The 13,353-nt window shown below is 40.2% G+C and overlaps 1 protein-coding gene across 1 annotated transcript in view; it reads left to right on the top strand.

The window, feature by feature from the left end:
* cfap70 (cilia and flagella associated protein 70) overlaps nt 1-13,353 on the top strand; it is a 79,823-nt gene that overhangs the window by 62,443 nt on the left and 4,027 nt on the right. Inside the window, exons 22-26 of the mRNA XM_020515898.2 lie at nt 1,599-1,768; nt 3,415-3,567; nt 7,038-7,208; nt 11,403-11,492; nt 12,125-12,226. Coding sequence (XP_020371487.2) covers nt 1,599-1,768; nt 3,415-3,567; nt 7,038-7,208; nt 11,403-11,492; nt 12,125-12,226 — 686 coding nt within the window. The remainder of the gene's footprint in view (nt 1-1,598; nt 1,769-3,414; nt 3,568-7,037; nt 7,209-11,402; nt 11,493-12,124; nt 12,227-13,353) is intronic.

The raw sequence follows: 13,353 nt of genomic DNA, 5'->3' as shown, positions 1-13,353 counted from the left end.
AGGCATTCGATAAGGTTCCACATGGTAGGCTGATTCAGAAAGTAAGGAGGCATGGGATTCGGGGAAATTTGGCTGTCTGGATACAAAACTGGCTGTCCAATAGAAGACAGAGGGTGGTAGTAGATGGAAAGTATTCAGCTTGGAGCTCGGTGACCAGTGGTGTTCCGCAGGTGTCTGTTCTGGGATCTCTGCTCTTTGTGATCTTTATAAATGACTTGGATGAGGAAGTGGAAGGGTCGGTTAGTTGCAACAGGACATTGACAGGATGCAGAGCTGGGCAAAGAAGTGGCAGATGGAATTCAACCCAGAGAAGTGTGAAGTGATTCATTTTGGAAGGTCGAATTTGAATGCAAAATACAGGGTTAATGGCAGGATTCTCGGCAGTGTGGAGGAACAGAGGGATCTTGGGGTCCACGTCCATAGATCCCTCAAAGTTGCTACCCAAGTTGATAGGGTTGTGTTGGCTTTCATTGGCAGGGGAATTGAGTTTAAGAGCCGTGACGTTATGCTGCAGCTCTATAAAACTCTGGTTAGACCACACTTGGAACCTTGTGTTCAGTTCTGGTCACCTCACTATTGGAACGATGTGGAAGCTTTAGAGAGGGTGCAGAGGAGATTTACCAGGATGCTGCCTGGACTGGAGGGCAGGTCTTATGAGGAAAGGTTGAGGGAGCTAGAGCTTTTCTAATTGGAGCGAAGAAGGATGAGAGGTGACTTCATAGAGGAGTACAAGATGATGAGAGGCATAGATAGTGGATAGTCAGAGACTTTTTCCCAGGGTGGAAATGACTATTACGAAGGGGCATAATTTTAAGGTGATTGGAGGAAGGTATAGGGGAGATGTCAGAGGTAGGTTCTTCACACAAAGAGTGTGGAATGTGCTGCTGGCAGTGGTAGTGGAGTCAGATACTTTAGAGACTTTTAAGCGACTCTTGGATGGGCACATGGATGATAGTAAAATGTAGGGTATGCAGGGTAGATTGATCTTAGTAGCATAATAGGTCGGCAGAACATCGTGAGCCGAAGGGCCTGTGCTGTGCTGTACTGTTCTACGTTCTATATTCTATGTTTAAGAGATGGACTGGGGAGTGTCTATGATGTTAGGTATATGGACTTGCTCTTGAAATACTATTAGCTAAGTTTTATGCCCAAGGAATTGAAAACGAAGTAGTGATCTGATTAGGAATTTGGCTGAACAACAGGAGACAGTAAGTATAGATAAGGGACGAGCACTCAATTTGGCAGGATTTACCCACTGGTAACCCTATTCCTACATTCCTACTCATTTGCAAAAATCATGCACATTTGTAACCAACATGAGTGCAGTGAGATAAATTGTGGGGAGAAAAAAGATTCCAGGAGAACTGTAGATATCCCACATTCCATTCCAACAGAAAAAGGTAAAAAACAAATGAACAGGTTTATCTGAATTCCCTGAATCTAATTGTGTGGTTGAGTCAATCTTTGCAAATGCACAAACTGATGTTTTATGAAGCTTGACTAACGTTAAACTTAACTGACGTTGCTTCAGGTTTATATCAAAAAGTTAGGCCAAGCAGTAGACTGACAGACTATTGTAAATGTTCTGTCTTTTGTAGAACTGCCAAAGCTCATTGATGTTAATGAGAGTGCAACAGTAGTCCAGCCGGATGAGCCAGTGCCTGCTCCTCCTGTTCCTGAACCCCCACCAAGAGAGACCATTCCTGTATGTTCAAGAAGTATCTACATGGAAGCAGCAAAGTTTCTTTTGGATGTTTATGCTTTGCAGGTTAGCTACAAGGCCTTACTTTAAAAAAAAGACTTGTATTTATGTAGCACCTAATCACATTTTGGAAGCAGGAGCAGGTTAATTTCCTAATGGGAATAATCAAAACAGTAAACATTTGAGAGCAACCTCTGTGCAACACTTCATAACTGCTAATTTTTTTTTACAGTACTTATTTTTTCATATCCATACGCATTACAGATGTTACCACTTTGCTATTAAACTTTCAAAATCGGTAATTCCAGAACATGGATTGGTCCCAGTGTATGACAACACTATCAACATTAAGACCCAGAGAAACTCTTTTCAAGTATCTGCATTCTAATAAGCAGAAACAAAACCTATATAATTATGTAAAGTTGAAGTAACCACATAGTTGGTGTTAGGAACAATGAATAATTTAAATTTAATTTATGTTTAGTATTTTGTTTTCAGAAGGATATGGTATGGTTAGTTTGATTTTTGCAGTTATTTTTGTGGGCTTGATGCCAGGAGATCTGGAGGGCTGTTTCTTTTTATTGAGGTTTTACAGTCTTTGAAGTGAAGAGATAGTGTCTGGTGTTTAGTGTATCTTCTAAAAAAGAATGTTAGAAAAAGGCTATTCTGTTAGCTGACCACAGGGGTACAGGGACATAGACTGAAAAAGCTAGAAGTTGATCAGTGTGTGGAAATGTCAGAAAGTGGAGGCAGGAGTTTTAAACTCTTCAGTAAGAAATTTTTCAAGAATACTGAAAACTGAGTTAAGAGAGCTTGTATGTTTGCTCTGAAATTAAAGTGATAGTGCATTTAGCTTGCAGTTTGTTTCTTGTGTTTCGGGGAGAGATCAGATGAAGAAAAAGCATCCAGAGAATGCGCCAGAAGGAAACTAGTTCCAGTTCTGCAAAGCTGAGCAAGAGGCCTTGGTATGGAGATAGTGGTGAACCTTTGGGGTTTATTATTTAAGAGGATTTTGCCAGGTAAAATGAACAGTTAGAGTTTAAATCCTTTAATTGTACTCATACTAAAATCTTTCCTTTTTTAAAAATCTAGTGTAATATAGTTTAAGTTTTTCCTTTGCCAATATATATTTTATTCTTTATGTTAAAAGCACACTCAAGACTTGTGTGAATTTGTTCAGTAGCTGACCTCCATGATTTTAAAAAAAAGAGAATTAGGGTCTGTCAAGCCAGGTTTCACTCTGGCATCTGACTTGTCGAGTACTAACATCAGCCTGCATCATAACATTGTTTAAATAAGAATGAGGCAGTTGTAAGAAACGGTAGATTGCCAAACCAGATAATGATGTTGAACTCCTGGAAACATTCAGTCCAGTGTCTTCATTCTTTATTCATCCACTTGCCTGTGTCATTTTTTAATTATTGCATTTTTGATTTCTTTCTCAGTTTTTATTTATTTTTGAACCAACTTTTTCTCAGAGTCTGTCTTTCATGGCAAGTAATAAACTATTGTTTGGACTTTTCCAAAGTCTCAGAGAAGTGCAAGCCTAGGACCTCTGACTTCGCACAACATCTCAACTAATTGACAACATTTCAATTTTACTTGTTCTTTGTTTCTGTTTCTCTTTATAACAAGCTAAACTCTGGTAGGTCACCATGTGTTTGGCCATTGTTAACTCAATAAAACTTATTTTTTTCTATTTTTGCTATTAGTTTGCAACAAGAGCCTTGGCACATGAGATGCTTTTAGGTGAAATTGGACTAAGTTGTGAGTATCATGTGATTCTGGCCCGGCTTTACATACTTCAGGAGGAGTTTGCAAAAGCAGAGGAGTCTCTTGCGGAAGCAAGTCGAATTGACCATAAAGTAAGTGAAAAGACAGACTAGATGAGTCTGTAAATTCAGGAGAATGTAGACCTGGCTCGATTGTTGGATAAATTATTCTGAGGTCTGGAATTTCCTAGATCCCACTGAATCCAAACTACTCTGAAATTTAGGATAACAAGGTGTAGAGCTGGATGAACACAGCAGGCCAAGCAGCATCAGAGGAGCAGGAAGGCTGACGTTTCGGGTCTGGACCCTTCTTCACAAAACTTTCTGAAGAAGGGTCCAGACTTAAAACGTCAGCTTTCCTGTTCCTCCAATGCTGCTTGGCCTGCTGTGTTCATCCAGCTCTACACCTTGTTATCCCAGTTTCTCCAGCATCGGCAGTTCCTACTATCTCTACTCTGAAATTTATGCAGATTTCCCCACCAACCTTACTGAATGGAGCTTACACTCGAGTTTCCTGCAGAAATTGTGAATTCTGTCATGGCAACTGTCAGTCAGAGCATCCTGTCTCTTCTGTTCCTTTTTCTCCTATGTGATGAACATTGATGTGCCAGCTGAGAGACTACTTCAGCTGCATCGTTGTCTGAATGCAGGGAAAGGGAGGGTCCAAAAAAAACAGTGTGCAATGAGAATGGCCGTTTTTTAAGTGTATTTGTCAGATTCCACAAGAAATTGTTTTGTAAGTTGCAAGGAAAATTGTTAAACTCGTAGAAAACTTGAAGAAGGTGGTTTGTTTATGGAATGAACTGCCAGAGGAAGTGGTAGATGCAGATACCGTTACTAGATTTAAAAGGTATTTCAACAGGCACACGAATAGGAAAGGTTTATCTTCTATGTTTAGAGAGATATGAGCCAAATACAGGCAAACTGTACTAGTTCAGTTTGAGAAACTTGGTCAGCATGGACGAAATGGACTGAAGAGTCTGTTTCTGTGCTGTATGACTATGACTCTATTAGCAATGCTTATATTGGGTGGGTTTGGAACAGCATGTGCAGAATCTTCTCAGAATAAGTACAGGAAACCATCGTGAGCTAGTGATTGCTAGTGATTTAGCACACGTAGGAAGCTGTGTAACTGAGTGGGAGATCTGAATAATGGATACCACATCAAACTGGATACCACATCAAACTCTGAATGCTGCATCTATGCTTCCAATTTGCTTGCTTTATTTCTAATGCTACTCACATAGGTATAAATAACTATAAATTGACCAATAAACCTTCTCCTCCCCTTAAGCGTTGATGATCTTTTTAATCAACATTTCCATTTGTGGCAAATTTTTAAATCGAACTTCAAGGTGGGAAGGGTTTTTCACTCAGTTTTCAGGAAACCGCCAGTGTGCTGCTTTTTTACTGTTTTTTTTCTGCATCTGGATTCCTGTATTTTAGAACTGGATCAGTTAAAGTGTTGATGAGTACCACCTTGCACCATTATGGCTGATTTAGGTCTATAGCACACAGTATAGTCAATAGTTGATCTCCTCAACAACACCCCATTGGAGCCAAAACATGGTTCAGGAATAGCATTGGTCTTCCAGTCATGGACTGTGGTTCCAGTGCTCAATTTAACATTCTGACCACACATATCGACCCAAATTGTGAGCACAATCATGATAGCCGTAACTTCAGGCCTCACTGTGGTAACCTGGCAACTGTGGCTTATTTATGCAAATGTTGGTAGTAAAATACTTAAAATGAAATGCTCTTTATCTGAATGCAGAAAACATTCACAATGAGATCAATGAACTACTGGCACAAATAGAGAGAAATGACTTGGATCTAGTTTCTAATAGAGAGAGAGATCCAATTAATTACAGGATGATGACGTTGGGAAATAAATATTTCAGGGTATGCCACATTTTGAAAAGTCAGACAGAATGGAGAAGGAGGAATTGCCTGACAGTAATGACTGATTATAGTGAGAAAATCTTATCTCAGAGGATCAGAAAACAGAATCATGGATGGAGATTAAGAAAAACAACAGCCATAAACACTGGTGGGAGGAGTTTATATGTCTACTGTTCTAGTTCTACTGCTATGGCATTAAAGATGATATGAATGTATCTTGTAACAAAGAACATGTGATAATCAAGGGGATTTTATTCTTCCCATAGACTAGAAGATGACTTTGTTGAAAATTTTGTGACACAAATAAGTAGCGATCTGTGTGTCACAACTCTCTCCTTTCTCATTGTTAGTTTCAACTTGATGCCAAAGACTGGCCTGAAGTTCCTTTTATCTCTCTCCCTCCTTTGTTGTATAGTGGAATTACATCAAAATAAAAACCGAAAGAACAGCGGATGCTGTTGTGTAGCGGAATTATATCTTCTGATTTAAAATCTGCCAGGACCATTCTAGAATCTCAGGAAGTTTGGAAAAACCCAGCTTCATCCCATCCACTGTATCTGTGTACTTCTTTTAGATCCTTTGAATGCAGGTCATCAGGTCTTGGGGATCTGTCAGATTTTAATCCCTTTAATTTCTCTCATTCTTTTTCTCAGCTGCTATTATTTACCATAAATTCCTCACTGTCTTTGGTCCCTTGTATTGTTCTTAAAATGATCCCAGACATCCAACAAAAGTAATGCTAGCAAACAGGTTAAGCAGCCAATCACTAAAGTATTCTCACAGACAGTAAACAAGGATGTTAAAAGCATCAGTTATCTTTCAAGAACAAGAACAGAAGTTGTTGGAAGAGCTCAGCATGTCTGGCAGCATCTGTGAAGAAAAAAATCAGAGTTAATGTTTCAGGTCCAGTGACCCTTCATTAGAGCTGATGGTAGCTGGGAAAACGTCGGTTTATATGTAGAAAACAGGGAGAGGGGTGGGGTAGGGAGTGAACGATAGGATAGAGCCCAAAGAGTTAGAAGAACAGTTGGACATACAAGGGAGTTGATAACAATCTGGCCAGGAGGGTGAATAGTTGACCTTTTTTTAAAATGATCATTCTATGATGAGTGAAATAAAGATTGGTCTATAGGTATTAGTATTAAACACAAATATTTTGAAATATCATAATGAAAAATATTGGCATTCCATAAATATAAAATCAGCTTTTAGGACCATTCACATTGTTCAACCGTACCTATGAAAATAGTACACTGATGAAAATCCAGTTATACCTCATTCAACAAGGTCTCACTTTTTCAAGGATTTTAAAAACCAGACTAATAGTTGCAGAAGGACAAGTTTTTGTCAGTTCTGTGAGTTCTTCTCGATTGTATTCTTGGGGGCCTTCAGCACTTTTTGAATTTAAATTGCGTAAGTATTGACTCCAGAAGTTGCCGTCAGTTTCAGAGAAGTAATGGCGGGGTACACTGAATTTTTCATCATTGTTGCTGTTGTAAACTCCAGGCCTATCATTGTTGTAAATAACATGCAAGCCTGTATTTCCTGTTCTTTAATTGTTTATTTTGTGGAAACCAATCAATTTCTCCAGTAATAATCATTTATTCTCTTGCATTGGAAGCTAAAGAATAACTTTTCTGACAACTTTGCTACTACAGAATCCAGACCTGTGGGCTTTGCTGGGACATCTAAGCTATATGAAAGAAAACTATAGCAAGGCTAAGGAATATTATGAACGTGCTTTGTGTTATGTGAATGATGCACTTGACATGCATTCCATCTGCCTGAGACTAGGCTCCATCTACTTGCAGGAAGAAAAGTTTCAATCAGTAAGGACAATTTATTTCAATTTCACAGGAAATGTATGTGAATTTGAATTCAATAAAATGCTCTCACTGGAGGGGGGTATTGAGATAACATTTTTAGTATTTATTCGGTTATGGACTTGCTCACTGAGCTGGTAAGCTTGTTCACAGATGTTTCATCACGTTGTCAGGTATGTGTATCCCTGGTCTGTCTAGTAGCAAGGCTAGTGTGGCCAAAAACATTATATAGGGAAACCAGAAGAACACTAGCCATCAGGATTTAAAAACACCAACTAGCTACCAAGAAAGATGACCAACTCTCACTCATTTCAATACACATGGACAAAGAGGGACACCAGTTCAACTGGGACAACGTAGCCATCCTAGGACAAGCCAAGCAAAGACGTGCGCAAGAATTTCTGGAGGCCTGGCACTCAAACCAGAATTCCACTAACAAACATGTAGTGCTGGACCCCATATACCAACAACTAAGAAACAAATCCGGAAGTGATGCCGCCCACCCCAGCAAACCAAGGCACTTAAATAGCAAGCAGGACAGAACACCGACACTTCACCGGAGCCTCACACATGATGTTACCTAGCGTAGTGACGAAACGTCTGCAAACAAACTTACTAGCTTGGTGAACAAGTCAACAACCGCATCAACAACCCGAGCTACAAATCTTCTCAAAAACCTTATTATTTATTTTACATATTACTGTCATTTGAGAATAGGGAAAATGTAATTGTATTTTAGCTATTCCCTCTCAAGCTTTCATCTGGTTTGTATATAAATAGCAGATCTAAACTAATATTGATCTTATTTATGACATTGCATAAGGATTACATTTGTAAGGATATTGTGGTAATTTATAAGAATCTAATCTGCTGTAAAATATTTGATGGTAACACAACAAGGTATCTATCACATGTTGGTATGAGTGGGATAGATTGCAACAGTACAATTCAAAATGCATTGGAAATACATGCATTAAATAATGTCTTTGGGAAATTCCATTTGTAGAATGTCCACAGATACAAGTAATGTCTGCCTGTCACAGAATAATTCATAAATTGAGTTCCAATATAGTTTCCAGGCTTTTTGCAACAATTTAAGTTACATAGGCATAATTTTCAGGATTTTTCATATCACGCAAGAACAACAGTAAGAATCTATGTGAAAGTAAATCATTTCTTCCAATTCTTAATTTCAAACTCAGATGTGTTCTGTAGCTAAAAGCAATGTACTTGCTGTTCACCTCCAACCCACTAATTGGTGGCCCACAAAAGAATTTTGACTAATGTTTAAGAAAATATAGTGATCAGAAAACTTTTTATTAACTGGCATCTATGGGACCAGGAGTGTACTGGTTAATTATATATTCTGGTTGATCAAGAGGTCCACATAATCAATGTAAAAGCACAAGCTAATTAATAGAGATATAATGCAGGGGGTATACATATTACTGTTATACTTTATTTACAGCATAAATCAATTTAATAATGCAACTTTGCCTTAAATAAAATTAACTGGCCGAGAGCCTTCTCACTCACACCCTCAACTGACTACTTAGACATTGCAGCGATCATGATAATACATTAAACTCCGGTATTTGCGGTATAAAGTTTTTGCCAGTTTATCGAGAGTGCTGGTTCAGGTGCCAGTTAAAATAAAGTTTACTGTATTTGCATTCATTCAGCATCTGGATAATACATATACTGTAACCTCGATGTAGTGATTGTAACGCGGTCGGCCAGGTAGACCTCATAGAATGTGAGACAAAAAGGCTGAAGATGCTGGAATCCAATGTAGACAAACAGGGGGCCAGGCAGCATCTGGAGGAAAGGAGAAGTCAACATTTTGGGTGTTACCCTTCTTCAGGACTGGATGTGGAGGTAGGGGGAGCTGAAGATAAAGGTGAGGGGAGTGGGGTAGTGGAATTATGGTGATAGGTGGACACCGGTAGTAGGTATGACCTGGTTGGACGATGGGAGTCATGAATCCAGTTGGTAGCTGGAAGGCAGGGTCAGTAGGTGGAATGGAAGGGAGGAGGCAGGGCTGGAAAAGGGATCCAGGGGAATGGGTGGGAAAGTTATTTGAAATTAGAGAACTCAGTGTTGAGTCCTGTGGGCTGTAGGGTACCCAGGTGGAAGATAAAGTGTTGTTCGTCAAATTTATGTTCTGAATTGCTGTGATACTGGAGGAATCCAAGGACAGACATGTTGGAGGGGGAGTCGGGGTTGGGGGGGAGTTGGTGGGGAGTCGAAATGGGCAGTGACCAGGAGGTCAGGCTGGCCGTTATGGGCCAGACGAAGATGCTTGGCGAAATGGTCACCTAGTCTACGTTTGGTTTCACCGATGTAGAGAAATCCATATCCAGAGCACGAGATGCAGTAGATTGCATTGGAGGAAATGCAGGTGAAGCTCTGTCTCACCTGCAAGTACTGTTTAGGGCCCTGGATGGAGGTGAAGGAGGTGGTGTGTGGGCAGTTGTTGCATCTTTTATGGTTACAGGGGTAGGTCCGGGGGGGTGGGGGAGATTGGAGTGGTTGGTGGGGAGTGTGGTGCGAACTAAGGAGTGGCAAAGGGAATGGTCCTTGTGGAAGGCAGAGAGGTTTGGGGAGTGGAAGATGTTCTGGGTGGTGGCGTCTAATTAGAGTTGGCGGAAGTGTTTGATGATGATACGTTGGATGCAGAGGAAAGTGAGGACAAGGGGGACCCTATCTTTATAATGTTTGGGGGTGGAATGGTTTAGAGCTGAGGAGCAGGGAATGGAGGGCTGTCTGGATGGCAAAACGGGGAAAAGAATGTTGTTTAATAAAGGAGGACATCTGGGATGCTTGGGAGTGGAATGTCTCCTCGTCAGAGCAGATGTGATGGAGACGGTGGAATTAGGAAAATAGGATGGAGTTTTTGCAGGATGGGAGGAGGTGTAGTCTAGGTGGCTATGGAAATCTGTGGTTTTATAGTAAATGTTGGTCCATAAACTGTCACCAGAAATGGAAACGGAGAGCTCAAGAAATGGGAGGGAGGTGTCTGAGATAGACCAAGTGAATTAAAGGGCAGGGTGGAAATTGTTAGCAAAGTCAATGAACTGCTCCGGTTCAGCCTGAGTGCAGGACACAGCACCGATGTAGTCATCGATGTGATGGTGGAAGAATTGGGTAACTGTACTGGGGTACATACTGAAGAGGGACTGTTCGACATAACCGACAAACGGACAGGCGTAGCTGGGGCCCATGTGAGTGCCCACGGCAATCCCCAGATTTGGAGAAAGTGTGAAGAATTGAAGGAAGAGTTATTGAGGATGAGGACTAATTCGGCGAGGCGGAGAAGAGTATTGGTGGGGTGAGGGGGGTGGGGAGTACTGGATGGATCTGTTGGAGAGGACCCTACAGCCCAGCGGACTCAACATTGAGTTTTCTGATCTCAAATAACCTTCCCACCCATTCCCTGGCTTACTTTTCCACCCCTGCCTCCTCCCTTCCATTCCACCTACTGACCCTCCCTTCCAGCTACCAACTGGTTCATCCCTCCCATCGACCAACCAGGTTGTACCGACTACCGGTGTCCACCTATCACCACTATTCTGCTAAACCCCTCCCCCTCCTTTAGCTGCAGCTCCCCCTACCCCCACATCCAGTCCTGAAGAAGTGTAATACCCAAAACATTGACCTCTCCTTTCCTCCAGATACTGCCTGACTTGCTGTGTTCTTCCAGCCTCCTGTTTGTCTACATTGGATTCCAGCATCTTCAGCCTTTTTGTCTCACATTCAGTGTCTGCCTTCTCCTGCCAATGCGTTGAATTGGTTTTTGTCTATTTGCCTCTTAGTGCCCACACTTATGTACTGATTTTAGCATTAAGATTAATTGCTATGATCGCATCACTCTCAGCTTTCCTTCTCTTGATCCAACCTTTCACTCATAAACGTCAAACCAGTATTTAAGTTAAATTTTTTTAAGAATTGCTCTTTTTCTCATAGGACGTTTAACCTTCGATTCAACACATGTAACCTCTAACCTTTGATTCAACACTTGTAACCTCTAACCTTACAAGCCTCATTATATGTTATACAATCAGTGCTTGATGCAAAAAGATGTTATTTGCACCAGATGTTGGATCTGGGCATAAAGCTACAGAGGAGTTTTATTTATTTTTATGGTTTATTTATATTTATAAACCATCTGATTGTTGTTTCTAATGTATTTTTTTTCAGTATAAATCAGCCAAATCTACCTACCTTTTCACCTCCAAGAGAGCACCATCCTGTTTGTCCTGGCTAGGGGTTGGCAAAGCCTGTTACCGAGTGAGTAAACAAAAAATACTGGAAATATTCAGAAGGTCAGCAGCGTTTGTGGAGATGGGAACAGAGATAATGGGTAGGAGTTTGAGATCCTGATAGAGGCAGACCACATTAGAAAAATACCCCTGCGGCATAATGAAACCAAAAATGGCATTGAGCCAAAGAAGCAAATGCAGTCAGGCTAAGCAAATACTTGGTAAACGAGGCAGTTCTCAAGAGGGAGGTACTTTGGAGGAGGAGAGGAGGATGGAGGAGATTATGGAGAAACTTTCAGTGCGTGGAAGCGAAATGTCAATTTCTTAGACCTTGTGTGCAAATGAATTTCTGCATTCATAGACAAAGCAACAGTAATTAAAGAAAATATTGGAGTAAATTAAGTTAAATTGTGTTTTAATTTCCCCACAGAACAATGCATTGTGCATGAGAGACATAAATATTGGAAGGAAACTTCATAAAAATACTGTAAATAGAAAATTTTTTTTTACGTATTTGTGAAAGTACTGAGCATCTCCAAAGACAAATTACAGGGTATACCAATTATAGTCAAGGGAAATTACCTTTGATAAGTGCTTTTGCAATACCTTTCTCAGAACCAAGGGATTAACTCCATTTTTTTTTATTCTGTATCTACTCAGCTGAATGAACTGACAAATGCTGAAGATGCACTCTGTGAAGCAAATATTCTATGTAACATGAATGCAGAGGTCTGGGGCTATCTCACACTGGTGTGCTTAAAGGTATTTTTTATGAATGAAAGTAATTTCCAATTGTAACACATATGATTAGCTATGTTAGCTGGCTCATCAAATGCTAAATCACACATTTTCGTGGGGGAAGGAGATTTGAAAATTTAATGGGTGAAAACACTAGCCAATAAACTCTGGAGTTGGATTTTTCTAATCAACCTGTACAAAGACGTTGTTACACGACTCTGGAGCAGGTGGGACTTGAACCCTGGTCTCTTTTTACGAAAGTAGGCACACTGCCACTGCACCACAAGAGCCCAGATCCAACCTTTGGTCTCCGTTGTGTGAACTGATCTTACCTGAGGAAGAAGATTGTAATTAAGCATCAGCCTGGGTGATCAGGTGGATCCGAGCCCTACTTCCAATTTGAGCACCTTTTTTATGTTGCCACCTGAGTGCAGTACTGAGATTGTGCTGCATTGTCATGGTGCCTTCTTTCAGTGCAATGTTGAACTAGGATGCTCCTGGTTTGACTTGATGTAAATTATCTTATGTACCATTCAAATAGGCAGGATTTCTCCTATGGTCTTGGCCAGCACTTTTCTCTTAAGCTATGCTAAAACAGAACAACTGAGAATTGTACTGATTTGCTACTTTTGGAAATCAATCGTGCAAATCGATTACCATATTTACCCACAGTGGACTTTCCTAAGGACTTGAAAATTGCTATGAAAATAGTTGTGCTTTGGCCTACCCACCTCAGAGCTAGGGAAGGAAAATGCTTCCATTCTTCAAATTGTGCTTGTGGTCCCTTGTCAGAAAGGACACTTGCAAACATTGGATGAAGATAGAATTGTGTTGGCTTGCACTTCCTATGTTATAATGGCATGCCAACTAAAAGTGCACCAGGTAAACATGATCACTTATCATTGCACACCTGGTTCATCCAACATTCCTGAAACAGTATCTGACTGTATATTGGCACCTTTGAGAGAATAAGGATGAAATAGCTTTTTTTTTTAAAAGTTCTCATATCTGACTTGATGTTTACACAACAAATAAAGTCTGAAACATTTATGAAAAAGTAAAATAATCATTAATTTGATAACTTTCTCTATTTTCTAATGTTCAAGAAATATGCTTTTTAAAGTAAAATATATTTGAGTATAGGGAATAAC

This window comes from Rhincodon typus, chromosome 21, assembly GCF_021869965.1.
Source record: "Rhincodon typus isolate 14 chromosome 21, sRhiTyp1.1, whole genome shotgun sequence".
NCBI classification, from domain to species: domain Eukaryota; kingdom Metazoa; phylum Chordata; class Chondrichthyes; order Orectolobiformes; family Rhincodontidae; genus Rhincodon; species Rhincodon typus.
This window is presented reverse-complemented; position numbering and strand designations above follow the sequence as displayed.